Below are 26892 nucleotides of genomic sequence, written 5' to 3' on the forward strand. Positions count from 1 at the left end.
TTATTATTATACGTAGATAGCATAATTCAACATCAAACTTAACAATCAAATTCATTTTTACCGAAAACTTGCGTGTGGATGTGTGTGTTTATCTTGATCATCGAAGCAATCGACGAAGGCAACGCCGCAATTGCTACAACCTTCCTTTTCTATTTTCTATATTCTACATAATTCGAATGCACACGTCTTGGGCAGTGTTTTGAATATATCCAGATATCGATGAATTTTTCCAACCATTGTGACCATTACGTGAAACCCCAGCCGCGGTCCCTCTCAGATAAAGCAAGTCGCGAGCGTGTACTTCGCCGTATCGTCGTCGCAATGACGTTCCATAGTTAGTTCCCTCCCGGCGACTCTGGCGACTGCGTCAACCGAAAGGTAAGGGGACCACGAACAGGGTTTACCCAGTCCCCGAGGACAACGAGACCAGACCTCTAGTACCGACCACCGAGATTGAAACCTCCGCGCTCTGATAGCACCTAGACAGGGACACACTGCCCTGTCGTTGGGTCACATTGCTACACATAATAGGGGGCGAACGCTTCCTTTTATAGACTTCAACTCCTTCCATAGATATTTTTTGTTACCTAATAATAACAATATTTCATTCAATCCAGTTTAAATTTCAATAGATCCAATTACATAAAGTATAAATCCGTTACTTAGTTCAAGAGAAGGCGCAAACTATAACAATATATCGGTTGGTTGATTAATTTGCATACTTTCGTTAAGCTTGCCTACGGAACGATACCGTTGGATACAACCAACTACCGCTTACCGAAAACCGACCGTTCTATATTAAATTTTGTGTTAATACGTAAATAAGTCATCAACTTGCAGAATAAGCAATTTATTAGCAGTGACGAGGCCGCGCTCGAACAACTAAGTAAATTGTTATTATTATTGATTCTGATTAGCTGAAATGGAGTGCGACGCGACCTTAGTCGTAAGCGGATTCGGCACCAATTTAGTTTTTACGGGTCGTGTTTCATTGAAATCATCATTCAATCTCTATTTTTCTGAAATCCATATTGAAATACAGGTAACCGACCCCCTTATAACACGGTATTTTCAACGCTTCCCAACTCTCTTATAGCACGATAATTCTACAACACGATAAAGAGACTTTTGTTTCAAATTATTTGGAAAAGTTTCACTAAGCACTATAAATCCCACAATATGTGAGAATAGCTGAAATTTTACTACTTATTTATTATGTATGAATAATAGTTAAAAAGTCCGAGTGGTAAGGGCACTGGTGTTCCCCATCTTATTGTATGGCGTTGAGTCCTGTATTCTACCTGTACTGTCAAAGAGAAAGAATCGTTTTGACACGTATCGCGACGGCTCGCAGTCTATCGAGAAACTTGTTGTTCAGGGTAGGGTCGGTAATAACAGTGATTTCGGGTGGGCGACCCCTTTTGAAGAGCAGGGCAGTGCTTTCCATGGGTTTGAGTTCGATGCGCTATTTCCGAAACCACTGTTCTAAATTGGTAAATTAAGCCATTGTGCAATGTCGAGCGCCTTCGCGATAAGAACGAAGAGGGCTCCAATGGGGACGGGTCTGCGTCTATTTAGCCCTACTAAGATGTGCTCCGTGAGGCGGTGCACTTGCTGAATACACAAGTGTTTCGCGCGGAATCCGAACTGTTCGTCGATTAGGATGCCTTTCGAGGTGATGAAGTCCAGAGGTGTTTCTGTAATAGCCATTCGTATAATTTGCCTAACGCTGGGAGGAGGCTGATCGGGCGGTGTGGTTATCTAACTATTCAAACCGGAACGCACGAGGTTTCAAAGATTATATTTCAAATATTCTTTTGTATATATTATATAATCAAATCTATCATCAATATATCAATATCAAACATCATACATCAAATCAAATAAACAATCGGATAGTAATAGAACTCTAAATAATACAAATACAGTTCGATAGCGGCAGCTAATGTATATGTATAGTATAGGTATACAATACAATATCGACGGGAAAAAGCGGAAATGTCGTAACTTGAATTTTGGGCTAAATCTCTTTTTAACATATTATATTTAGGCTTCTATTGTAAAGTTAGGTTTTTCACGTTACGACAATTCCGCTTTCTCCGTCGATAGGTATGTACTACTATAGTAAGCACCGCAGACGATTTTCTGTTCGTAAACTTAAAAACTTGACATTTTATCAAATTGCCACCTGCCGCCAGATCCAATTAGAAAACAAAACTTTAGAGGGAGCCGCTCAAACACAAAAAAACGGTCCAGTCCCCTCTACGGTGTTTGAAACTGCGTTCATCCACACTGCGTTTCCAGAGATATTTTTTGCCACGTCCCATCCGGCTTTAGAATGAGCTCCCCTCCAGGGTGTTTCCCGAGCTCTATGACATATCCATCTTCAAACGAGGCTTCTGGAGAGTACTTAATGGTAGGCAGCGGCTTGGCTCTGCCCCTGGCATTGCTGAAGACCCTGAACCACTCACCATCATATAGGCCGTATGCCCGTGTGCCTAGAAGGGAAATAAATAAAAAGCCGCCTAGGAGTTGAAAGACAAAGATATATTTGTAAATGCGAACGAGACCACCCGTTCGCCATTTGCAGTATGACAAAAGTGACTCACGTAAAATGAGAATCCCACTTCCATTTAAACTTAGAAACTTTGTCCATCCAAACGTCCGAAACGAAATAGAAACATTGTTCTTTACAAAACTGAGTTCTATGAAATTCTTCGACTTTTTAATTTGAAGTTGCGAAGTCGAGTGTCAGTGACGGCCGCTTTTTCGGCACAATAAAGAAAACATAAACGGACTCTGAATCGGCGAGTGGCCCAGGTATTCAATGCACGATTTTCATGGAAAGTCTGCCTATGACAGATGGAGTTGGAATGTAAAATATAAGTATATATTTTTTAATCTGCTGTTGTTTGGGAATCCCTGTATTTCTTTGTGACCCGTAGTTAGATATGCGAGCTGAAAAACCCACTGTTTATGTTTTGGGTGGTTATACAAGTCCATAAAGGTTAATTTCACGCCGTACCTAACAGTTCTACTACCAGTCAAATTTCTGTACTACGGTATAAACGTATATGACTAAATTATCTAAGGGGTAAGAACTAATTAAACATACATATAACTCTTTAACGGTTTGTATTATATTGTAAAATATTCAGAACGGAATTCGAAAATAATATAAAGTGTGAAATTAATTATATTAGTTTAAGTAATAATAATGATGTCTACGCGCGAAAACTGAAAACATTACAAGAAAACAAAATTTACAAAACTATTTGCTACTATCACGTCGCAATTACGTGTGTTATTTAAATACCTACAGTCGACTCTCGTTAATTCCAACCTGCGATAATGAGAACCTCTCTATAATTCAAAGTTATCACGAGTTCCCTACAAAATCTCTTTATATTTCGAACTAAATCAATACATTTTTATGCACTTGGTGATTCGAACGAAAAATCATTGCTATATAATAAAACGACGCGTTAATCGTCCAACACTCAACAATTCAAAGTTGCAGAGAGAAAGAGGTCGAATGATTGTAATGTAAGTACATTTTGCGACAACTTCAAACTTGTATCAACCATAGACCTATAGGTTTCCTACTTCAGTGGTATCAACATACACGAGCCTTTGTTTTTGTTAAGATTAGTTAAACTCACACTTCCCCACGAATTGGTTTGTTTAGTTATGTTTCAGTTACTGTTAGGCTTTCGTTGGTATGCAGATTAAAAGTTTGTGTTAATTATGAGTCCTAGAAAGTATAAATGTTTGACGATTGCTGAAAAGAAGAAGTTAATCGAAAAAGTAGAGGAAGGTGAGAAGAAAAGTGATGTTGCAAAAGAATTTAAGATTCCTCTGAGTACTCTCTCAACCATAATAAAGCACAAGGAGAAAATTAATTCTGCTCAAACTGCTGGAGTACGGAAAAGAACTACTATTCATTGTTATAGAATAGCAGTTAATAATTAATTATTGATCAATACTTAGTAATTCGAAGTTTTATTTATTTTCTCTCACAGATTTCGAACCATTTGATATTTCAAACATTCGATAATTCGTAATATTTTATGAGTCCCTCAAGTTTCGAATTAACGAGAGTCGACTGTATATAAAAATGAATTACTGTTCGTTAGTCTCGCTAAAACTCGAGAACGGCTGGACCGCTTTGGCTAATTTAAAGGTTTAAAAGATAGATAAATATAAAAATGCTCGGAATTAAATAAAATAACAATTTTGTTTTTCCTCTGATGTGTCCCCCGTCGGACGGATTCATTTTGTTTGTTTTAAGTTTATTTTATACAAAAGCTTAGGTATTTTATTTATCGATTGAGGCATTACGAAGTCTGCCGGGTCAGCTAGTAATAAATAAGTCGTCGTGACCTAGAGGATAAGACGTCCGGTGCATTCGTGTGTAGCGATGCACCGGTGTTCGAATCCCGCAGGCGGGTACCAATTTTTCTAATGAAATACGTACTCAACAAATGTTCACGATTGACTTCCACGGTGAAGGAATAACATCGTGTAATAAAAATCAAACCCGCAAAATTATAATTTGCGTAATCACTGGTGGTAGGACCTCTTGGGAGTCCACACGGGTAGGTACCACCACCCCGCCTATTTCCGCCGTGAAGCAGTAATGCGTTTCGGTTCGAAGGGTGGGGTAGCCGTTGTAACTATACTGAGACCTTAGAAGTTATATCTCATGGTGGGTGGCGCATTTACGTTGTGGATGTCTGTGGGCTCCAGTGACCACTTAACACCAGATGGGCTGTGAGCTCGTCCACCCATCTAAGCAATAAAAAAAATTAAAAAAAAAAAAAAAATATAATACCTATACCTATTATATTAATAATTCATTGCACATTTTCTGTTCTGAACTTCTAATGCTGCAACTTTATCCATTATTTAACTTTACGAGACTGGTTAAGTGTTTTGTTGAGAAATAGATCATGCAATATTGTAATATTACCTAGTTAAAGCGAAGTTTACAGAGAAAATGCAGACCTGGATTTAGTTGTAGTTTGGTGGATGTTTTAGTGCCTGCCTCTATGCTAGTATAAATTAATATCTGTGCTGTATCTTTTTTGAGAAAATAGTTTTTTTCAATTCCAGCTCGTTAACAGAGCACGTAAATATCAAAAACGTAAATGCCGCCACCCACCTAAACAAGAGTTCTAAGTGTGAAGTCTGATATTTTAGCTTTACTGGTGGTAGGACCTCTTGTGAGTCCGCACGGGTGGGTACCACCGCCCTCCTGTTTCTACCGTGAAGCAGTAATGCGTTTCGGTTTCAAGGGTGGGGCAGCCGTTGTAACTATACTGAGACCTTAGAACTTATATCTCAAGGTGTGTGGCGCATTTACGTTGTAGATGTCTACGGGCTCCAATAACCACTTAACACCAGGTGGGCTGTGAGCTCATCCACACATCTAAGCAAAAAAAAAACCTCAGTGCCGATGTTGATTGTTGCATCATTTGATTTGACTACAGCAAGCATTATATTCTTTAGGCCTCTATGACTGCTCTTTCACCCATCAGGGATAGTAAAAAAAAATGAACACACACTTGCTTTATTAGGAGGTGCAAATCTAATCAAGTCAAGTCTAGGTAGTCAAGCTTAAGGTAAAAATAGCCTTCTCATAAAATTTATTTCCATACATACATCAAACATTATTTTTCACAATATTATTTAAAACATAAAATGGTAAAAAATTCACTATTGATAAAATAAATTCACATTATTTGTTTCAGAATACCCTGTCGTATTAAAGTCTGACATTCCGAAGTAGGAAGATAATGTCTACTATTCTTCTTAAGCATAACCACATCACCATCTTCAAGTTCTAATTTACCATAATCCACAACACAAAGCACTTCAATGAACAATGATTTAGGGGGCTTTAAATTTTCAGTCAAGTCTATGCCACTATATCCTATATCTTGGCCTAAAGATCTCATATACAGAGCAAGATTTCCAGAGTATTTTGAAAACCATTGATATTCGTCATCAGAAAGCAATTCTCTGATATCTGGAGGTAGTACTGCACCAAATTCCCAACGTAATGTCTTAATTTTTTTCATTCTGTTGTAGAGATAGGCTAATATACACCTTTTATTGCGTTCAAGGGCAGAATGTCTTACTTGAACTGTGGTCCACAATGATCTGTTTTCTGTTGTAGCATTACTAAAAATAGTAATTCAATTAATACAAGTGATAATCATAAAACAGTTTGTTGTTATCTTCTTCTTCTATAAATGAACTTGATGAGCAATTGAACTACATATTTTTGAAATTAAAATTAAAATGGACTAATAGCAGGTAACCTTATTACAACACCACATGAGACTCAAGTGCATGAAAATATTAACCCCTTTGCACTAAATGACGTTTTCGTTTGTGCGAACCAGCAACTCAGGCCGATTTTGGCCAAATTAGAGAAACATTTTAAAAGTACTTTAAGATAAACAAACAAACAAACACATTTCTCTATTTTTTTTTATATACCAAAAACAATAAGTAGTACTATTATTAAAAAACAACTACACTGTAAAAAAACTCAATAAGCTGAGCTAAGATTAGAAATTGAAGCCAAGCCTGTACACTTAAGTATTTTTAAGCAGATACATAACCGTAGTGCTATAACAAATCTGCTGGGTGAGATATCTGTGCTACTCAAGCACAACGAGTAAAGCTATAAAATCTGCTGGGCAAGTTATCCAAACTGCTTGAATGCGAAGAGTTATAAAACAAAAAAGTCATAAAACTTTTTTTTGCATAATTGGGTTAGAGATCTCAAGGGCTACCTTAAATCCCATGAAGCTAGCATAACCCCTCGAGGTTAGTAGCAATAGATTGACAAAAAAACAAAAAAAGGCCTTCCTGGAGTTACAAGGTTACCTGAGGACTTTTGCATCACATGAAACAGAATAGGAGGTTACAGAATAGAAGTGATCATAGCAAATCTTGCATATTGAACAATAACTACTTGCAGTTATATTAGTAGAAAACCAGTGACTTACGCATCATTCATGTTCAATTTAAATAATAAATGCATTTCTTCTATTATTTGGCGTATTTTTTCATCCTGTAACATGTGTAATACTATGTACTTTATAAGATTAAAAGATACAAAAATAATAATAGGCGGTGCTATAACAATAATTTAATATAATTCATTTCTGACTTTATAGTGCACATGCATAGACAAACAGAATAGATGACAACCGGATAAAATCTTGGTTTCGGTATTAAATAGTAACTTAAAGCTTTCATTACATATAACAAGTTTATTCTAATTCCAATCCAATACCTACATGGGCACATCCAACTTACATTAAATTGATCTATTGTGTCAGGATTTCTATCTACTTCTTTTATTAATTCTATAACTTTTTCTGCGAACATTGTGTATTACTTATTTACTTAACAATGAGAGAGATAACAAACAAAATACTTTAATAATTTAGATAGAATCATTTTTGGCATTGGCGCGAAAGTTGTTATTAATTTGATGAGTGACAGCTCAAGACTGTGACAGATAGTAAATTTGACATTTTATGATCGGATACGCATCATTTTTGGATGAGTTTCGAAAATCACAGAAGCCTTGATCTTTAAATCTATAATACCAAAACCTAATCTTAAGATACTAAAATGTTCTAGTAGTGGGAGCTAAGTCATACAAGTAGCTTTTTACAAATAATCACTTAGTAACAATACAGCCAATAATAATCTCACTCTCCTGATCGGGTCGACCATCAGATCCAATTACTCTTGCAGAGACGCTTTCAGCTTTAACATTAGGAGCAGACTTAGGGACCCTGATAACCGTTCTCGTCGAACTCAACAAAGTGTTCGACGTGCAAACTAACCTCCCGGTGCCACCTCTGGGACATGATGATTTCATCATTCCCGCTGAATTGCGCCTCCTTATCAAGCGGATGAAAAAGCGCAAGGCATTGTGTGAGGACAGTATTCTCATCCTTGCATTTTTCCACTTTCTAGAATCAGTCGTGTCTTTTAAGGCACGGCTGTTTAATTACATTCTGTCAACAGGATATTTCCCGGGAATTTAGAAGGACAGAAGACAGCCCTCCAATTATCGTCCGATTACCCTGTTGTCGTATGTGGGCAAGTTGTTCGAGCGGCTGCTGGTGAGAAGGGTGTCGCCGCACATCCTTCTCAGACCCAATTCTGGATACGTAGCAGTCACTCGACAACGCTGCAATTGGTCTGCGTTAAGCACCTTTTGACGGTCCAACGCACGCCAGTACATGGCGGCAGTATTTCGAGAAGGCCTTCAACCGTGTCTGGCGTGCGGGATTTATCTACAAGTTGGTGCAGAACACGGACTTCCAGCACGCCTACGTGCGACTACTGGGGTCGTACCTGGAGGGCAGAACCCTTTTTGTTGCGGTCAAGAGCGCTAAATCGTCGGTGCGCCCAGCCACAGCTGGGGTTCCCGAAGGAGGTATCCTGTCACCGATCCTCTACGCTCTCTACACCAACAATGTCGTTACGTTGTGTTAACACACAGAAATAATAAGCAGTAACATATCTATGACGGCGTTAACGTTACTTCTGTTATACAGCACGTGCAATAGGAGTGAGTCATACACAAGCCAGGTGCCCCGGCCGTTATAAAAAGGCGGTTCGTGCCTCGCAATGGACATTCATTCGACTGCGTTTGCCCGGTGCACTTACTATATCCTTGTTACATTGTGTGATTAAGTGACTGTTGTACGTACTGGTTAAGGTTGGATAGGTGTTAAAGTGAATTAAGTTATCATATTGTTGATTAAATCAGGAATCAAAAAGTGACTTCGTTTTACTGGGTGTTCAACAAGATAATATCTCAATCTCAAGATAGTATCTTCTCATCGATCCCAACTTAAATGGCTCCCCATTCGACAACGCCGTAGCTTGCGTGCTCTCGGTACTCTTTACTCTTTGTTGCATTCCCCAAATTCACCTGCTTATTTAACTACTTCCTTTCAATACTTAGGGTCTGACCACAGCCGAAATTTTCGTTCATCTCACAATCTTCTTCTTCGCTGTCCTCCACATAGTTCTGACTCGGTTCTCGAAGGTCGACCACTACACGTGAAGCGTTTAAGATGAGGGTTCGAGAACTGTTTCTCAGAGAGTTAGCAGAGTCATCTAATTGATAATATTTATTTATATATATTTTATACGTATATATTTATGTATATGTATTTATTTAAGTACGAGTATTTGTATCTATAAATATTATGTATGTTATATATACACATATGTTTAAGTAATATCACTTTCACACTACACCTATCAAGGTTCATCTCTGCACCCCCCTAAGGTAGACTCTCAGAGAATTTTTCGGAGCCTCTGGGTCTGCGGAGGGACTTCGGTTCCCCCTGTATTTTGTACCGTATGTTCCATGGGGAGTGCTCTGAGGAATTGTTCGAGATGATACCGGCATCTAGTTTTTATCATCGCACCACCCGCCACCGGAGTAGAGTTCATACATACTACCTGGAGCCACTGCGGTCATCCACAGTGCGTTTCCAGAGGTCTTTTTTGCCACGTACCATCCGCCTATGGAATGAGCTCCCCTTCACGGTGTTTCCCGAACGCTATGACATGTCCTTCTTCAAACGAGGCTTGTGGAGACTATTAAGCGGTAGGCAGCGGCTTGGCTCTGCCCCTGGCATTGCTGAAGTCCATAGGTGACGGTAACCACTCACCATCAGGTGGGCCGTATGCTCGTCTGCCTACAAGGGCAATAAAAAAATATAAAAAAAAGAATGCCTATGGCATTAAGTCCGCCTTTAGACTGTCTAGTATATAAAGTTAAAAAATATATAAATAAAATAAAGAACATTAATGAAAAATTGCATACTTTTATGAATTGAATTGAATTATTATCACTGAATTGTCATTAGTTTGTTTAATACAAACAGGGAGTTAATTGAAAATTATTATTTTTGCGATAAATTAACGCTTGGGCCGATTGTGTCTCTCTATCGTTTGTTCCGCGTTCTCACTTGCACTCTCAGGCTCAGGTGGAACGTGATACATACTTTTTCGTGCATGTAGCCGGTGTACATCGATTTAACATACGTTATCGCGTCACTGAAAAATTATATAATTTAAAGATCTTTCCAGAGTCGTAACTTTTAATCACAGAGCACAGGCAGTTACGAAATAATATATTATCACACTTTTTTAAATTAGAATTAATTACGCGGATGTTTTAGTTTATTTTTATCGAAATCACAGTTTTGTTATATTGTTTTACTTCACGAACCAACAGATATTTTTTTACTAGTCAAGACACCTATTGTCACTGTCTATGTCTATGTTTACTTTGTTTTTATTAAGGATATCTATCAACTCAAACAAAATATTTTAGATTAAATCATCACGCAGTGATGTAGATTGTAGACAATTTACATGACACAGTGTTTCCGAACATGTCTCTAGAAAGTGACGTAATGACGAATGCTAATAAAAACAAAAAATGGCAGCCTTATGTAGTCACAAATACTTCAGCATTGAATCTTAATCACGCATTGTGCACGCGCATTCGTTGTAGTGAGGCTGTTTATTACGCGACATTTTTGTGTCAAAACATGGTTCCGTGTTCATAAACAATTGTAATATAAACAATAGTGAAACGAATAAGATTATTGTTAAAATTGAAAACGGTCGTATAGAATTGAACCAAAAATGAGTGCCAAAAAAGATTCCGAAACGAAATTGCGCGAGGACGAGTACGCTGATTCCGGTTTTGTTACTGGTGAAATATCAGGACCGTGTGATAGTAATGATATCGATTCAGGGATGATCGATTATGATGAAAAGAATAGTGAAGGTGAAAGTGGAGTGAAATCCATTACGGATAGGCTGTCACAAGTAATGGTTAGTGTTCAGAGTCCTGCACAGAGTACCGCAGACATTCCTCCGCTGTATCTACTGTTCCAACAGGACGAGGACGGAGACACGTATGTATAAATCAATAGACTCTACGCACTCTTACAACAACAACCAAATTCTTCATTTTGGTTTTTTAGGGTCTCTGCATGAAATTTTTCCCTATAATTTTAAACAACATTGTTAACTTGATTTGACACTACTAATATTATTATGATACTTTTTCGAGGAACACTTCTTGCTTACCTTTTAGTTTAATGATAGATTTTTAAATATATTTTGAGATTTATCAAATTGCTTTTTTGTTGTTGTTAAAGTCAATTAATTACCTACGGAAGGAATCTTTTTAAAAAAACATTGTCAATGGTGGAAATGTTATCAAATAATACTTATGTGCAAGAACCTCAAGCTCACTAAGCAAAGTAATATTACAATCTTACCCAGCCAAAACAGTTTGTAATAAGTCAACAGACCTAAACTACAATATTTATTTTTATTAAAACCATGATAAAAATGTGTTCAGTGAAAGAAATGAGAGAAATAGCAACCTTATATTTATGGTACTTACAAATTGTAAGTTACAATATCCTTTCATAAGTCTATTTTAATCAATCTGTTTTGAATTAACATGCACTTAGTAAAACCAATTTTTATCATGGTGTATTTTTTGAAGCTTTGAACTTTTTGTTAAAGCATCAATTCTCATAATTTAGCATTTTATAAAGCATATTAAAATATGTTGATATAAAGTCGCTAGTTCAATTATATTTGAACAGGGTACAATAACATAAACTTCATTTAAAAAAAATTTATCAGTACAGTAACAAAAATGAACTTAAAGCGTCTGTAGCCTAATAGGGTAATATGCACATGATATGTTGTAAACTCTGCAATGAATAAATTGCATGCACTGCCCAGCATTGCAGTAGCCTTTGTCCACTCTGTGTAGAACCACTGTGTTTATCCACAGTGCATTTCCGGAGATATTTTCTGGCATGTACCATCTGGCTTGGAATTAACTCCTCTCCATGATGTTTCTCGAATGCCTTATCATGTTGGAGGGTTGGTTAACAAGATTCATAGAAAATACTCAGGGACAGGAAGCAATTTGGCTCTGCCCCTGGCATTACTGATGTGAATTAGCGATGGTAACCACTCACCATCAGGTGGGCCATATGCTTTGATATCATTGTTTTCAGTAAAACTATATACTAAATATACATAAACTAAATATTCACTACTATGTTTTAGTAAATATAGCAGTGAAAAAGACTTGATATTCTTCCAATATTTAAATTAACAAGGAAATCATTTATACATTTTACAACTTCCTTTGCGCTGATTTGTTTTTTTGAATAAAGACACCTTGAAAGTGAGCGAATTTAATTGCTTGAAAAACATATTGATTGGATTGATAATACAATTAGTAATCATGATCAAGTATATAATAATATATTTATGAGTGCAAATGTAACTGTTTCAGCCTTCTTTGAATCCTGTGGACTAGGGACTATTTTTAAATATTTGAATTAGAACTGATAATTATTTGTTTTTCTTAACTATCTAAAACTACCAAAATATTATTTGTTAAACTGTTCCCAGATGTGTTGACAATTCTAGCTCATGTTGTTTTAATTATCAATTCATAACATTTTACACTGTTTTTATTTATTTGATATCCCTAAAATTATTTATTTAACTTCCTCACTCAGAAATAAGCTATGTAGCTATGTATAATAAAAGAACAAGCTATTGAATAGATTAGATAGTGATTTGATTACATCACTAGATGCAACTAGTGATGTCCTCAAATGACCTCACTCACAACACCATCACTCATTATATAAATTCTGAGGATTACATGGGTACATCTAATGTGTTTGTTTATATCAGGCTGGTCCTGCATTGTATTCAGATAGAATGGACTGGTTCATGCACATACCAATGATAGAATCAACCAATCGACAATGTCATCATCTGGTACTAGTTTTCACAATTCAAACTAATTACAAAACAAGTTAACATTTAGAAAAACAAGTTTACTTCCTCAATAATTATAAAATGTTTCGTTTTATTTAAATAGTATCATTTATAATACCTACTAATAAATGTCTTTATTACAATAACTTCATCTAAATATACAAACACTATGATAAATTTATAAATTAAGGTTTATTAATTTACCATACATACATACAATCCATGCAAGAACAACATTGATATAGCACCAGTTGTGTGATAAATAATTAATTATACACATATTAATAATTAATTATATAGCCGTTGTAACTATACTGAGACCTTAGAATTTATATCTCAAGGTGCGTGGCGCATTTACGTTGTAGATGTCTATGGGCTCCAGTAACAACTTACACCAGGTGGGCTGTGAGCTAGTCCACTCATCTAAGCAATAAAAAAAAAAGTGGAATTTTCAGATAATAAAAAATATGTTTATTAGTAGAAGGTCTGAAAGATAAAATATATTTTGTTGAAATTTAGAAGCACTTCCATGTCTAAGATGAACTCATTTTTTCAGTACAGATATTCCCATAAATAGATGACTCAATGTCTAAAATGAAAACAGTCACTATAAAGTGTTACCAGTGCCTATTATGGCTATTACATATCAGTGAACTACTTATTACATTATTACATTACTAGCGACCCGCCCTCGCTTCGCTTCGGAAACATTAAAACACACATGAAACCAAAAAAAAAATTTTAAAAAAATTAAAAAAAGTGGCCTATGTTCATCAGGGACAATGTCGGCTTCTAATGGAAAAATAATTTTTCAAATCGGTCCAGTAGTTTCGGAGCCTATTCGAAACAAACAAACAAACAAATCTTTCCTCTTTATAATATTAGTATAGAGTATAGATAAGGAGTCTGTGCAGTTGATATGTTGAATGTGAAGAGTTGTAATTTTCCATTACAGACAACTACACATCGCCTCCGTACACGGCTGTGAAAAGTCAGTGGGTACCCTCATCAGGGTGTGCCCTGAGAAGTCGTGGCTGGACGTGCCCAACGATTATGGACATACGCCACTGCATCTAGCGGTGATGAGTGGTAATGCCATCATCACTAGGATGTTGGTCATCGCCGGAGCTGACATCGGAGCGAGAGACTGCCTCGGAGAGACTCCGCTACACAAAGCGACTGCCGCCCGCCATATAGAATGCTTAAAAGCACTACTTGCCAAAGTTCCTGAGCATCAGAGTAGTAAAGTATTAACAGTACTGGAGCAGAAGAACTACAACGGTAAGTTGTTTATTTAAAAGAAATCATTCAAATATTTCCTTATAGCCATTTGTGAGCGACTCGACTGATAACAAATTCAGTAACAGATTAGTGTAATGAGTGTTGATCAATTTATATACCTCATGCTTTTATTCAGATTCTAGCTAAATTAATATTAACTATAAACCTAGCAAGTTTGCAGCGAGATAAATTATTGTCTCACTGAATCAGATGTAAAAACCCATACAAACTCGGAATTTCCACTTACGATTCGCTTTAAGCGTTCTTAAAGACTTGACCGTCGGCAACTACCGCATTTTTATTATTAAAATTTATTAAGTTAAAATTGCGTAATTTCACTAATATCGTGGTCTATTATCGGTCGTTGAATTAAGACGCAGTATGAACGATAAAATGTAATGCCGAGATTAGCACGTCCGAATTTGAACTACGCATAGTACTGTACTTATCCTATGGTAGGTTAAATGTTTGACCTCGGATAATTCAGGGAAGTAGTATTTATTGCCGGCGCCGGCGTCGCGGTCCATCCAGGCGTGAACTTACACCCTAACTTAATGACGTCGCGTGTTTATCGCATTAGAAGCTACGTAGTCTACTAGCATACATTGTTGAATTGAACACTAGCAGCTCGTATCTGGAGGCAGTTTGTAGCACGACACAGACATACGGCGTTGTTTACGTCCGAAGTGCGAACCGTGTCTACTTGTGACGTCATTCAAGGTCTCCATTACGATCGAAGTCATTAAAAATCTATCGTAAATTCGGTTTGGAATACAGCGAAACGCAATTCATAAACATCCATTCAAAATTTTAGAATGTCTCGTGGACTCGTCCTCATTTTAAATCGTGAACACGGAACGACCCGTGTAGAGCTGCATCAAAACATGATATTTCGAGTTTTTTTAATTAGCGGTTTTCCCTGATCATCTCTGGTCGGCTTCAAGTTTTGTGTAAAAGAATTTCGCACGACTTCTGGTCGTCGATCTGCATACGGTTTTACCCGACGCTTGACCTTGCCGAGACAGTCAAACACGTATTATAACATAATTTTCGGACTTAATAATTATACATCTATACTGCGAGCCGTTCGACAGAGGCCGCCTACGTGCGGGGCGGTGTGACCGCGGACTGGGTATTCCCAACGACCGTTCTCAAACTTGAGTGAAAGCATTATGCTTACATTGAACCGAATCTACCGCTCAAACGTTCGCACGACTCTTTAGTCGGGATGCCCCACAGCCCACTACGCTGCACATAGCTAATTATGAGTTTGTTAAGCAGCCGGCATAGTGAACTGGGTTTTTCTAAACAACAATAAATACATAATGTATACTTTTCATATCTGCGTTTTGTGTAAACGCAGCAATTCCCTTGCTTCTATCGCCGTCAAATCGCCCCTGAAGTAGCTTGCTTTCACTAAGTAGCTTACAAAGTGAACTTGTTGAAGGTAAACACAAGTCCATTCCGTTAAATGTATTCGCTGGGTTGATCGGTCTAAGGAAAACCGCAGAGGTACGGCTGCAGGCACCGTAATTTCCCATTATTCGAGCTGAACAATGAGTCGATGTGCTGATGGGTTATACCCGCGTGAAAGTGTGTCCAGGGGCCGTGCTGCCGCGTTACATACTCGCGGAAATCCCAAGCGTCGTCGTAATAATAGCGTTACGTCGCCGCCTCGCCTCCCACGCTTTCTAATTTTAAAACGCTGTACTGAATCTCACTTAACAGGCGCGCATATGTATATATAGAAGAATTGAAACCATACCAAATTAAACCCTTGCGTGCTGCTATGTTTGGTTAAAGAAATATTCGACGACCGACCGGATTTAGAGAATTTCCAAAAAAAACAGGTTCCGCTGATGATCGAAGTGCGAGAGGTTGTGAATACTGCTTTTTTTTTTTATTAAACCTCAAGTTTATGATTCGAGTCACGAAAATGAAGTAGGTAAATGGCAGAAGGTAATGGAATTCCCAAATTAGCGTATAAAACGCTTCGAAAAATGTACACGAGGAATGCCCTCGTGTTTAGATTGCAGTTTGCTCACATATTTTATTGAAATTACACGCAAAAACAGGTTTTAAGAGTTGAATTAATTAAAAAATTGTACTTACATGTAACTTTCATGATATTCCCTTCTACGAATCTACGATAAAATATCTACAACAGTGGACTACGTACATAACATCCTATCTATATTAGCGTATAGTTAAATCCTTTATTGCATACCAAGATAATAGTCGACTATAAAAACGGAGGCTTTGGAATAGTTGTTATCAAAACAAGAACGAAGATATAGTATTTTCCAAGGTTTTCGTGTATCGAAGACATGATTCAGAAGCGAATATACGCATTGATCTGACGTTTAATTTATTCGCGGATCAGTTTCCGGTGTTTAGAACATTCCAGAAGTCCCCCGGTCACTGCAAAAAACATTAAATCATTCAAATGAAACGTGAGTTTCCTACTTTTCATTTTGCAATGCAGTTCACCACAACTTGGTTCCTTGATACCTTGATGTAAAATTGTGTAGTAGTAATTGTACCGCCATCGTATTATTGCAAACAGTGGATCGTCGCAGCGTGGGATTTTCCTACACTCGGCCTGGTTCTTCAATGACCTCTGTATTATCAAGATTTCAACATAACCTTACATAATATGGTGGCAGCCATGCCCGACATGTTGCTTGTTGAAGACTCTTCTCTCGGGACTGACATTTCTATGTAATACTGTGTATCTCGATTCGGGGCATGCTTCAAAATGAACATTCACGTTGTCATGTCAATGGACAACTACTGTTTGTCTTAGGTTGTGTTCCTAATTGTAAGCCAATTAACGATATAATAATACTTGTATGGCACACTAAACTTCTAATTGGGGAACTTCCACTTTCGACTCGATTGACCTCGATAACTCCTGAATACTTATCTCTATATGCAATCATGTTTGTAATGAGTGGTCTGTTCATGGGTCCTCATTTTGATTAGTTATGGCGCGCCAACGGTGGATATCAATTGTCTTTTTAAATAACTATAAACGGTACTTTAAGGATATTCAAAAGTTCCATATATGTATTTTTGTTCGTTGTTTCGTCTTTAGTTTTTTCGCCTTCATAACACTCTTTTCAACTGCTCTCGGTCATAAAGGGGAGATGAACATGATCAATAGAATCTATAATTCTAAATATTGATGTAAACAAATTTTGTTTATCAATTTTTATATCGATACAAAATGCTGATCCTCGTGTCTCAAGACAAGCATGCGACGGCTTATTGTAATATGTAGTGCTTATCGATAAAAAAGAGATAAAAACCTAATTTCCGGTGTCATCTACAAACAATGATAAACTACAGCGAAAAATGGAAACGAATTAGTTTTTTTTATTTGATGTAAACACATATGTAAAGTTGTTTTTATTATCGCAACGTAAATAAGGAAAATACTTAAATTTTTAAACGCAATAGTAGGTACGCTTCAAAGTTTAATGATGTTTTATACCTACGTAACAAATGCGTAAAAACACCTCGTTTTATTTAATTGAACTTTAAAATAACTATGATTAAAAGTGAAATAACATTATCGTCGTCAAACCCGTGGTGATCGAATACCCGATACTGAATGACCTCTATCAAAAGTTTCCAGTGAGAAATGGTCCTGCATTCGTATAGGACACTGGTTAATGGAAAGGGCCGACCAAACGTCGAGAACACACGGTGCAAAACAACATCTCTATCTTGAAGCCCGTCTATCTCTTACTCTCTTTTTTTTATTGCTTAGATGGTTGGACGAGCTCACAGCCCACCTGGTGTTAAGTGGTTACTGGAGCCCATAGACATCTACAATGTAAATGCGCCACCCACCTTGAGATATAAGTTCTAAGGTCTCAGTATAGTTACAACGGCTGCCCCTCCCTTCAGACCGAAACGCATTACTGCTTCACGGCAGAAATAGGCAGGGTGGTGGTACCTACCCGTGCGGACTCACAAGAGGTCCTACCACCGGTAAAAAGTCTAGTTGGTACAACGAAATTACTGTTGTAACGTAACATTAATCATAGTTATGATAAGGCATTTTCTACTAAAAGCTTAGCTTACTCAAAGATTAAAAATTAATTAAAATTAAATCTTGTTATCAAACAAATAAGTATGTTAATCATTTGGTTCTGTTACAATAACTTAATGAGATCACGTATATTCATAGCGATTATGTTATTAATCGATGCGATATTGATTTTTATCGTCATTAGTGTGTATAGTCTGTGGAAACGGTGAAAATATCATCGGTCGCCACCTTATATGGCGTGGGTGCGCGTGCTACACTCGACACATACTGGGAAACCCCACGTCTCGCCTTCCCCGCACCTCCGCCTCTCCCCGCGCATTATCTTCACGCGCCGCTAACTCAATCAAATGTAGATATACTAATACATATGTAGTAATATTTATGAAGCCAACGTGCGCAAATACCAACTACACATTGAATAGACTTCGGAGTTTTGATTATCTATCTTTATTTCATCCCTATTGCCTAGTTACCCTAAGCTTGGATTCTCTTGGATATATTGTTTTCAATACGAGAATAGTAGTTAACATTGTGGACGTCAGATAGAAAGATATCGAACTTAAGACTTGCGTAGTTAGACATAAGGTGTAAAGTTCAATTGTTAAGACAGCTAATATTTCAGCCTTTAAATATTTCACAACGAAAACAATAATTAACGCGATGGTATCTACCGCGACTCCGCACTCCGTGCCGGCTCAATACAAAGATTCTCTGAAGACATGGACTGATACTGAGTAATGGTCAACGGGGACCTTTGATTAGTCATTGATGAGTTGGATCGTGTGTAAACAAGTATAGTGGGTTTTACTAAGAGATTATTTACTTGGAAACATAATATACTCACAGTGCTTTTTTATTTATTGCTTAGATGGTTTACGAGCTCACAGCCCACCTGGTGTTAAGTGGTTACTGGAGCCCATAGACATCTACAACGTAAATGCGCCACCCACCTTGAGATATAAGTTCTAAGGTATCAGTATAGTTACAACGGCTGCCCCACCCTTCGAACCGAAACACATTACTGCTTCACGGCAGAACTAGGCAAGGTAGTGGTACCTATCCGCGCGGACTCACAAGAGGTCCTACCACCTGTAATTACGCAAATTATAATTTTGCGGGTTTGATTTTTATTACACGACTAGCGACCCGCCCTCGCTTCGCTTCGGAAACATTAAAACATACATGAAATCGAAAAATAAAAATAAATAAAAATTTAAAAAAGTAGCCTATGTTCATTAGGGACAATGTTGGCTTCTAATGGAAAAAGAATTTTTCAAATCGGTCCAGTAGTTTCGGAGCCTATTCGAAACAAACAAACAAACAAATCTTTCCTCTTTATAATATTAGTATAGATGTTATTCCTTTACCGTGGAAGTCAATCGTGAACATTTGTTGAGTACGTATTTCATTAGAAAAATTGGTACCCGCCTGCGGGATTCGAACACCGGTGCATCGCTCAACACGAGTGCACCGGACGTGTTATCGCTGAGGCCACGACGACACAAAGTATTCAAGATATAGGTATTTATTTTGAAAATATGTAAGTTCTTTTGGTGGTAGTGTTGTGTCACTGCTGCTGTTTCCCGCCTCGGAGGATAGGCCAGATGTTATTAGAAACTTACACTATATAATACACTAGAAACTCTGACGTCATGCTTGGATGTCGGCGGCGGCATTCATTAGTTGTTAGCGTCCATGGGTTCCCCAACTAATCAACTATCCTCGTCTTTAAAAAAAATAATTACTTCAATGACGTGCGTTCATCTCCCAAGAAATACCGAGATTCATTGACATGTAACGATTCTTCTCACATTTTATTCTACAATTGTTTAAGCCGTCATGTGGTGACAGCATAATTTGACGAAAATATCTTCGTCCGTGAAAGATTTATATTCATTCTGGATCGTTGATCTATAAGTTGACGTCACACGAATTGATTCCATGTCTACTATATAAAGAATTGATCAGGCGAAAGGTAGAACATAATAATATTCATTTTATGGAATTACGTCTCCAAACACACCCGCCCTCGTAACTATGTAAAAGAAACGACACGTGTTCAGTCAACAAATTGCGACTCTAGATAGAGTGTAATCGAGCAAATGATCAATAATATAAATCTAACGTAACTGTACCATAATTATCATTGAATACAATAAAAGGTCCACGGGCGGGAAAACACAAATGACGTACGGCCGGTCGTTGGCTGCTATCTGATGACGCCCGTAAATGATTCTATAATACACGCCAACTAAATCAATCATTATCAAATCAAGTTAAATAAACTTTATCGTTATATTTCTTTTGATGTGTTCGAAGGCGTCAATGTTTTTTTCGTACCTACTCTTAAATAACACCTAAACTAGTTTTTTAGTTAGCATTAATAATTAATTATCAGAAAATATCGGCGGATAGCGCATTAAAGCAATTTATTGTTATTTTAAACACATACTTGTAACCACCTCAACGGGAATAAAGTCAAGGAAAATCGACGCAAATTTAGAAGAAGAACCAATACGCTAGAAACAAAACCTCTAGTCTAGTTGGGCATTAAAGGTACCTCTTTGTGTGTCATTTAATGATAACGAAATGTAATTAAATATTTCATCAGTCATATGACTTCATATCTATTTTGTGATATTTCTGATCCCCAAAACATGTTGTAATAATTTAAATAATAAAAACATGCTTTAATTACATACATACTTTAATAAATAAAAACCCATATGGGCGTCTAAACTTTTTAAACAGAAAGTTTAATCTAATGTAGAACATGCTAACGCGAAATCTATTTAGAAACGTAAACTTCAATAGTTTTAATTGGGAACTGACCTAAATTCTTCGTTTTAAAAATGGCGTACAGCTCAGCAATGAATCTATATCCGTGCCACGATGTTTGGAGGTTTTCCAAACGTCTAGGGGAAAATACTGAATTTCAAGTAAACAATTCATTTTAAATTTAAATGAGCACACGGGTTATTTCGAGGCTATCTATTAAGGCCGAGAAAAAATACAATACCACGATTATTGTTCAACATCAGCGTACAGACGTCCACGGCCGGGCAGAGTCTCGTCTTTTTCTATTTTGTACTAAAATTATTTTTAAAACACTGAATTGTCATCACGCACCCAAGGAGACTGAAAATGCAGAGATAAGAAAAGAATAAGAATAAGAATTAAGTTTTTTGTAATAAACATGTTTCTCAAATTTCCGAATAGAACCCGGAAGGGCAGACTGACTCTCGACTCTGTATTAAAAATTGCCAGAGTCTAGACGCGCGACAGACAGAGCTTGAAGTTTCAAAGGCATTGGAACACATCCTATACTTCAAATAAATATGTTGTACGTCATCTAAGTTAGCGTAACTGAAAACGTTCCATGCCTTAGAAGTACTATAAATACTTTTTATAATACATGTAAATCTTTCTATATTTTGTTTTTAAATTTTATATCCAATGTTTTGTAACGATATAATAAGTGTTCTGAAGTATTAAAATGTTGGTTAACAAAATGGTCGCTCACTTGCGTCTTTTCGTTTAAATGTGGCTTATGGCGAGTATTAAGGGCTAGGCAGCGGCTTGGCTCTACCCCTGGCATTGCTTACTCACCATCAGCTGGGCCGTATACTCGTCTACTTATACAGACAATAAACAAAAGTGTAATTATGGTGTTTTGTCCATTTTAACTAGATGTACGGATAACATAGTTTGCGAGTATAATCAATAGAAGGGTTTGTTAAAATGATATTCGTCTGTTGTTACAGGACAGTCGTGCGTACATTTGGCAGCCTCGGCCGGCAGCGTCGAGACCATGAAAACACTGATCCATTACGGAGCTAAAATCGACGATAGGGTAAGTTTGGCGCGTCCCTACTGCCTCTGTATTGTATTTTACCACCACCCTGCCTTACTGGTGATAGGATCTCTTGTGAATCCGCATGGGTAGGTACCACCACCCTGCCTATTTCTGCCGCGAAGCAGTAATGCGTTTCGGTTTGAAGGGCAGGGCAGCCGTTGTAACTATACTTGAGACCTTAGAACTTATATCTCAAGTAGGGTGGCGCATTTATGTTATAGATGTCTATGGGCTCCAGTAACCACTTAACATCAGGTGGGATGTGAGCTCGTCCACCCATCTAAGCAATAAATAAAAGTATTTGCTTTAATTAACCAATGATAGAAATCAACAAGTACATTAAGAAATAAATTAAATAAATAAAAACACGCATCGTGTCCCGTGACAATGTTAAGGCGCATCAAAACTTACTTGTTTCCGATATTACGATTTTACATTTTAAAACGTTATGGATCGGTAGTTTAGTAGAATAAAGCACCACGATATCAGTTAGGTTATCAGCTGAGGTGAACTGAGGCAAATATGAACTGTCATGACAATGTGAGTTTCAACTATAAGTAGGCACCAGTAAATACTAATTAATACGTTTCAAGATACCGTAGCACGTAATCTTGACAAAGTTAACTTTTTAACATAAACTAGAGGTCCCGCAGTAGTCGAAATTCGACTATAATTAATAATTGGGATTGTAAGTTTGTACACTATTATGATTGTATTTTATACTATTCTATAAAAATAATAATAAAGACAAACAATATTTAATCTATTCTCAATTTGACAACAGACGTCAAGAACAAAAGTTTGACATTAAATAGTATGCATGCGTGTGTGCGTCAAATACATGGTATGTAGTGTGTGTAATGTTTTCTTTCTTGATTTAATGTATCTTTTATGCATTATTTTAATAAAATATTAGCATTGTGCACTTCTTCTCTATATTCTCTATAAGTGTGGCAAATTTCATACTCCTCCATCCGCGCAATTTTCGTAAAAAGGGATACAAAGTTTTTGCTTCACGTATTAATATATAGATATGTGACCCCGCTGTATCCGGGAGTCATCTGTCATACCAAGAGTCAGTGACAGTCGATTCTACAAGCTCAAATATATGTCCACTCACTAGAACATTGTGATTTTTTGGTCTATTACATGTGCACAAATTTAGTTATTTATTGAGACTAAGCCAAGGCGCCACGCGCGATCTCTAGCATCATCACGTCACAGTCTTCACACGACTGACCCCAGCCTGATGTTATTGAAAGTTGAAACGGTTCATACATTATACTCGTTCCGGTAATAAAATAGGTCTATAGTTCAGAAGTACGAACACATGTATATAAATAGAGATATTATTTTACAGAACTACATTTAAATGTTGGAACTGGTGCGACAGAATATTCATTGAGTATCGTCGCCACGTAAAGTGTGATTATATTGATAATGAAATTAAATACAACCTGGATTCATATTCCAATAAATAAGTAGTATTTTTAAATATTAAACAAAATCCTGTCTTTGCGAACTGATAGATGGAACTGTTCTTATCAGTAACTCTAGGAGAATAATCGAAAGTAGCCCTCAAAGGATCTGATGCGGTTTGGATACAGAATACAAATCACTCACACACTCATTGAATATTGTAATCGAATCAGTTTGTCCATAACGGAAAATTCAAAAAGGTAAAACAGAAACAGTCGATTCGGGAAAACCCTCTTTCAGCGCTATCTCCTGATAACGTTGATAATAAAATTGGGTTTTTCTGCACGTAAATACGTTTTGTTGTTTTAGTAACGATATAAGCTTACCTGCGTGTATCCTTGTGTCATTGTTTTGTTCCTAACTCGTATGTTTCGAAAAACACAAAGAATTCCCAGTGTTTACAGAAAAAAGATAAATGTATTCAATTCAGCAGTAATTAGTTTCTTGATATACGTTCTTATAATATATGTAGGTAGGTAGTGTGATGTAGAATTGTTACAATGAAATAATCTAAAATTTATCGTGACTCATATTATATGCTCGTAATTTTAAATATAATGTCGTTGTAACAGACAACTAAGGAAATTATTTTCAAAATTGAAGTAAACCGTTCGGTCTACGAGCCCAGGGAACATAGTTTGCCGTAGAAGCAGTTAGTTACGGATTTGGTCGAGGAACAAACATACCGATATGTAGAAAAAAATCAATTAGTTTGCACACAAAATAAAGGCTTTTATATATTCAAATAAATATTCTGTATTATTAAAACATAACGCGTAAAAACAGGAAAACGTGAAAATTTACCGCAGTTTCACTGTGTGATTTTATCACGTTATTATTTCTTTCCAAATCTGCGAAAGGGTATATTTTTGTAATAAGTGGGTTTGCCAATGATTGTACATTTATTTATTGCTTAGATGGGTGGACGAGCTCACAGCCCACCTGGTGTTAAGTGGTTACTGGAGTCCATAGACATCTACAACGTAAATGCGCCACCCACCTTGAAAGTCTCAAGTATAGTTACAACGGCTGCCCCACCTTTCAAACCGAAACGCATTACTGCTTCACGGCAGAAATAAGCAGTGTGGTGGTACCCACCCGCGCGGACTCACAAGAGGTCCTACCACCAGTAATTACGCTAATTATAATTTTGCGGGTTTGATTTTTATTACACGATATTATTCCTTCACCGTGGAAGCCAATCGTGAACATTTGTTGAGTACGTATTTCATTAGAAAAATTGGTACCCGCCTGAGATTCGAACACCGGTGCATCGCTCAACACGAATGCACAGGACGTCTTATCCTTTAGGCCACGACGACATCAAATCAAATGTGGCGAGGGTCAGAGAGACGTAGCGTTGAACCCGAGTGCGGTCGTTGAATTAACTTGTTGTGTCTGTGGTGATCAGGAGAGGCTGGCGGGGTGGACGGCGCTGCACATCGCGGCGCGGCGCGGGGACGCGCGGCTCGTGGCGTTCCTGCGCGAGCGGGCGCGGGGCGCGGGGGGCTGGCGCGACCAGGCCGGCCGCACGCCGCGCTGGTACGCACGCCGCAACGCCGCCCGCCACGCCTTCGGCCCGCTCAGACCGGACAGCGACTCCGATTGGGACTCCGACGATGATGTAAGTTAGCTGTCCACACGAATTGACTAGTGGCTATAGATGATACCTCTATACCAAATCCTTATTTGTATCACAAGTATCCACTTGTAACAGCACTGTCTCTAAAATAATAATAATAAGCCTTTTATTCCATGCAAATAGTAGGTTACGTACCGCCCATACACAGAGCCTCCCAAAAGGTGGACCTATTGAGGTTCTGGAATTCGCCGGATGCAGGCAACGCAGAACCGGTCGTTGTGTCGAGGCTTCGGGGAGGCCTATGTCCAGCAGTTCACGTCTGTAAGCTGAAAGATAGATAGATATACACATACGTCAGGCTGTAACCCTGTTGTTGTCCATCCACATGGACTATTGAAAACTGTCCCTATTCTATTTATCATTGTTATTCGGAGAAACCATCTCACCCAGATGACTGCAACTAATATTATGTTTACACCCTTGGTGTAATCTTATATAAGTTTGAAGCTGTCCAGTTTCCTCGTTCATTTAATATCACTATGCATTTCTCTTTGCAAAACTAATAAACTAATATGTCGTTGTCCATAGACGAACGACAGCGACAACGAGAGTCTGTACGAGAAGATCAAGGAGTCCCGGAGCGGTTCGTCGATAAACGTCGCCTAGGACACCGCCCCCTCGCCCCCCGCCCCGGACACAGGCGGACCTCACCCCGCGCCCCCTGCGCGACCTCAACGCCGCCATGGATAATGTTATTACGTTCCAATCTGATATGTATCATAGTTTATTAATTTCTATATAATAAGCACAGTTAATTATGTATATGAAACAGAGTTTGTTTGTCAGTCGTCAATGGTCGGAATGAACGTGTAACAAAACAGCAGGTCCATTTTTACAAAACGAGTTTGCCTCGAAAAATCTGTCCTGTGCTCTCGGTCTCAAGTGATGTCGACATCGAAATGATCGTCGTTAAAGTTATAAAGTTGTTAATGAATCGGACAAGAGAAGCGCCCGGACGGATGTACAGTGTGCTGTATGTAGCATAGCGTATTGTAGTCTTCCTTACGAAATGTTCAATATTATTGATACTGTATAAATAGATTTGAATACTTCTAGTTAAAGTTACGCTTACGAATAATGTTGTTTAGTCATAGTTATTTAATTAAAACATTTGTTTTTGAAACTTCGCATTTTCATTTCGGACTCTGTACCTCTGAGGACATTTTTTTCGAGGAAAAATCGTTTGGTCGTTTGTGTCGCGATGTGACGTCACAGGGATGATGTCACTATTACATTAAGGGTGCTCCATATACGATTGCACGGAGCACCGACGCGGGCGGGGCCACGGGTCGTGTGCGGACCGCCCTATGCGCATCTGTAACCAAATATCCAGATTTAGATTGGAAAATATTCTTTCAAGAAAAAAAAAATTTAGCGATTTTAGGGTTGTCACAACCGATCGTCTCTCAGTTAACTGTTGCATATTAATAAGGGTTTGTTTGAGCATTTAGTACATGCGATGCGATGCTAAGTCGGCTGCGACGCGATCGTTAGGGCCCCTAGTGGCGGTCAAATAATGACGTGTATGTAACATACATACTAAAAAAAAATATTTATGTACTCTGCGTATATTTCATATGAATATTTATCTATTATTTAGTGTGCATAATTAAATTATAATCTCAAAATTTTATAATTAATATAAATCTTGGTTATCTCAAAGATCGTTCTCATGCGAGT

The 26892-nt window shown here is 37.7% G+C and overlaps 2 protein-coding genes across 2 annotated transcripts; one reads left to right on the forward strand and one right to left on the reverse strand.

The window, feature by feature from the left end:
- Positions 1–5619: 5619 nt before the first annotated feature.
- LOC114247300 (DNA replication complex GINS protein PSF1) lies at positions 5620–7534 on the reverse strand. Its single transcript, XM_028180231.2, has 3 exons — positions 7336–7534; positions 7023–7087; positions 5620–6186 (listed from the first exon to the last, which is right to left on the reverse strand). Exons 1-3 carry the CDS (start codon positions 7405–7407, stop codon positions 5736–5738), a joined length of 588 nt encoding a protein of 195 aa, XP_028036032.2. The 5' UTR covers positions 7408–7534; the 3' UTR covers positions 5620–5735.
- Positions 7535–10055: 2521 nt separating this feature from the next.
- cact (NF-kappa-B inhibitor cactus) lies at positions 10056–26335 on the forward strand. Its single transcript, XM_028180230.2, has 5 exons — positions 10056–10985; positions 13850–14175; positions 22000–22088; positions 24982–25194; positions 25741–26335. The coding sequence occupies exons 1-5, from the start codon at positions 10711–10713 to the stop codon at positions 25816–25818; spliced, it is 981 nt and encodes a 326-aa protein (XP_028036031.1). The 5' UTR covers positions 10056–10710; the 3' UTR covers positions 25819–26335.
- Positions 26336–26892: the final 557 nt, after the last annotated feature.

This window comes from Bombyx mandarina, chromosome 12 (genome assembly GCF_030267445.1).
Source record: "Bombyx mandarina strain Sakado chromosome 12, ASM3026744v2".
NCBI classification, from domain to species: domain Eukaryota; kingdom Metazoa; phylum Arthropoda; class Insecta; order Lepidoptera; family Bombycidae; genus Bombyx; species Bombyx mandarina.

Coding starts and splice junctions, on each gene's coding strand:
- cact (XM_028180230.2), top strand. CDS start 10,711: ATGAGTGCCAAAAAAGATTCCGAAACGAAATTGCGCGAGGACGAGTAC. Junction 10,986..13,849: donor CAGGACGAGGACGGAGACAC/GTATGTATAAAT, acceptor TTTCCATTACAG/ACAACTACACATCGCCTCCG. Junction 14,176..21,999: donor GGAGCAGAAGAACTACAACG/GTAAGTTGTTTA, acceptor CTGTTGTTACAG/GACAGTCGTGCGTACATTTG.
- LOC114247300 (XM_028180231.2), bottom strand. CDS start 7,407: ATGTTCGCAGAAAAAGTTATAGAATTAATAAAAGAAGTAGATAGAAAT. Junction 7,088..7,335: donor ACACAATAGATCAATTTAAT/GTAAGTTGGATG, acceptor CACATGTTACAG/GATGAAAAAATACGCCAAAT. Junction 6,187..7,022: donor AAATTGAACATGAATGATGC/GTAAGTCACTGG, acceptor TACTATTTTTAG/TAATGCTACAACAGAAAACA.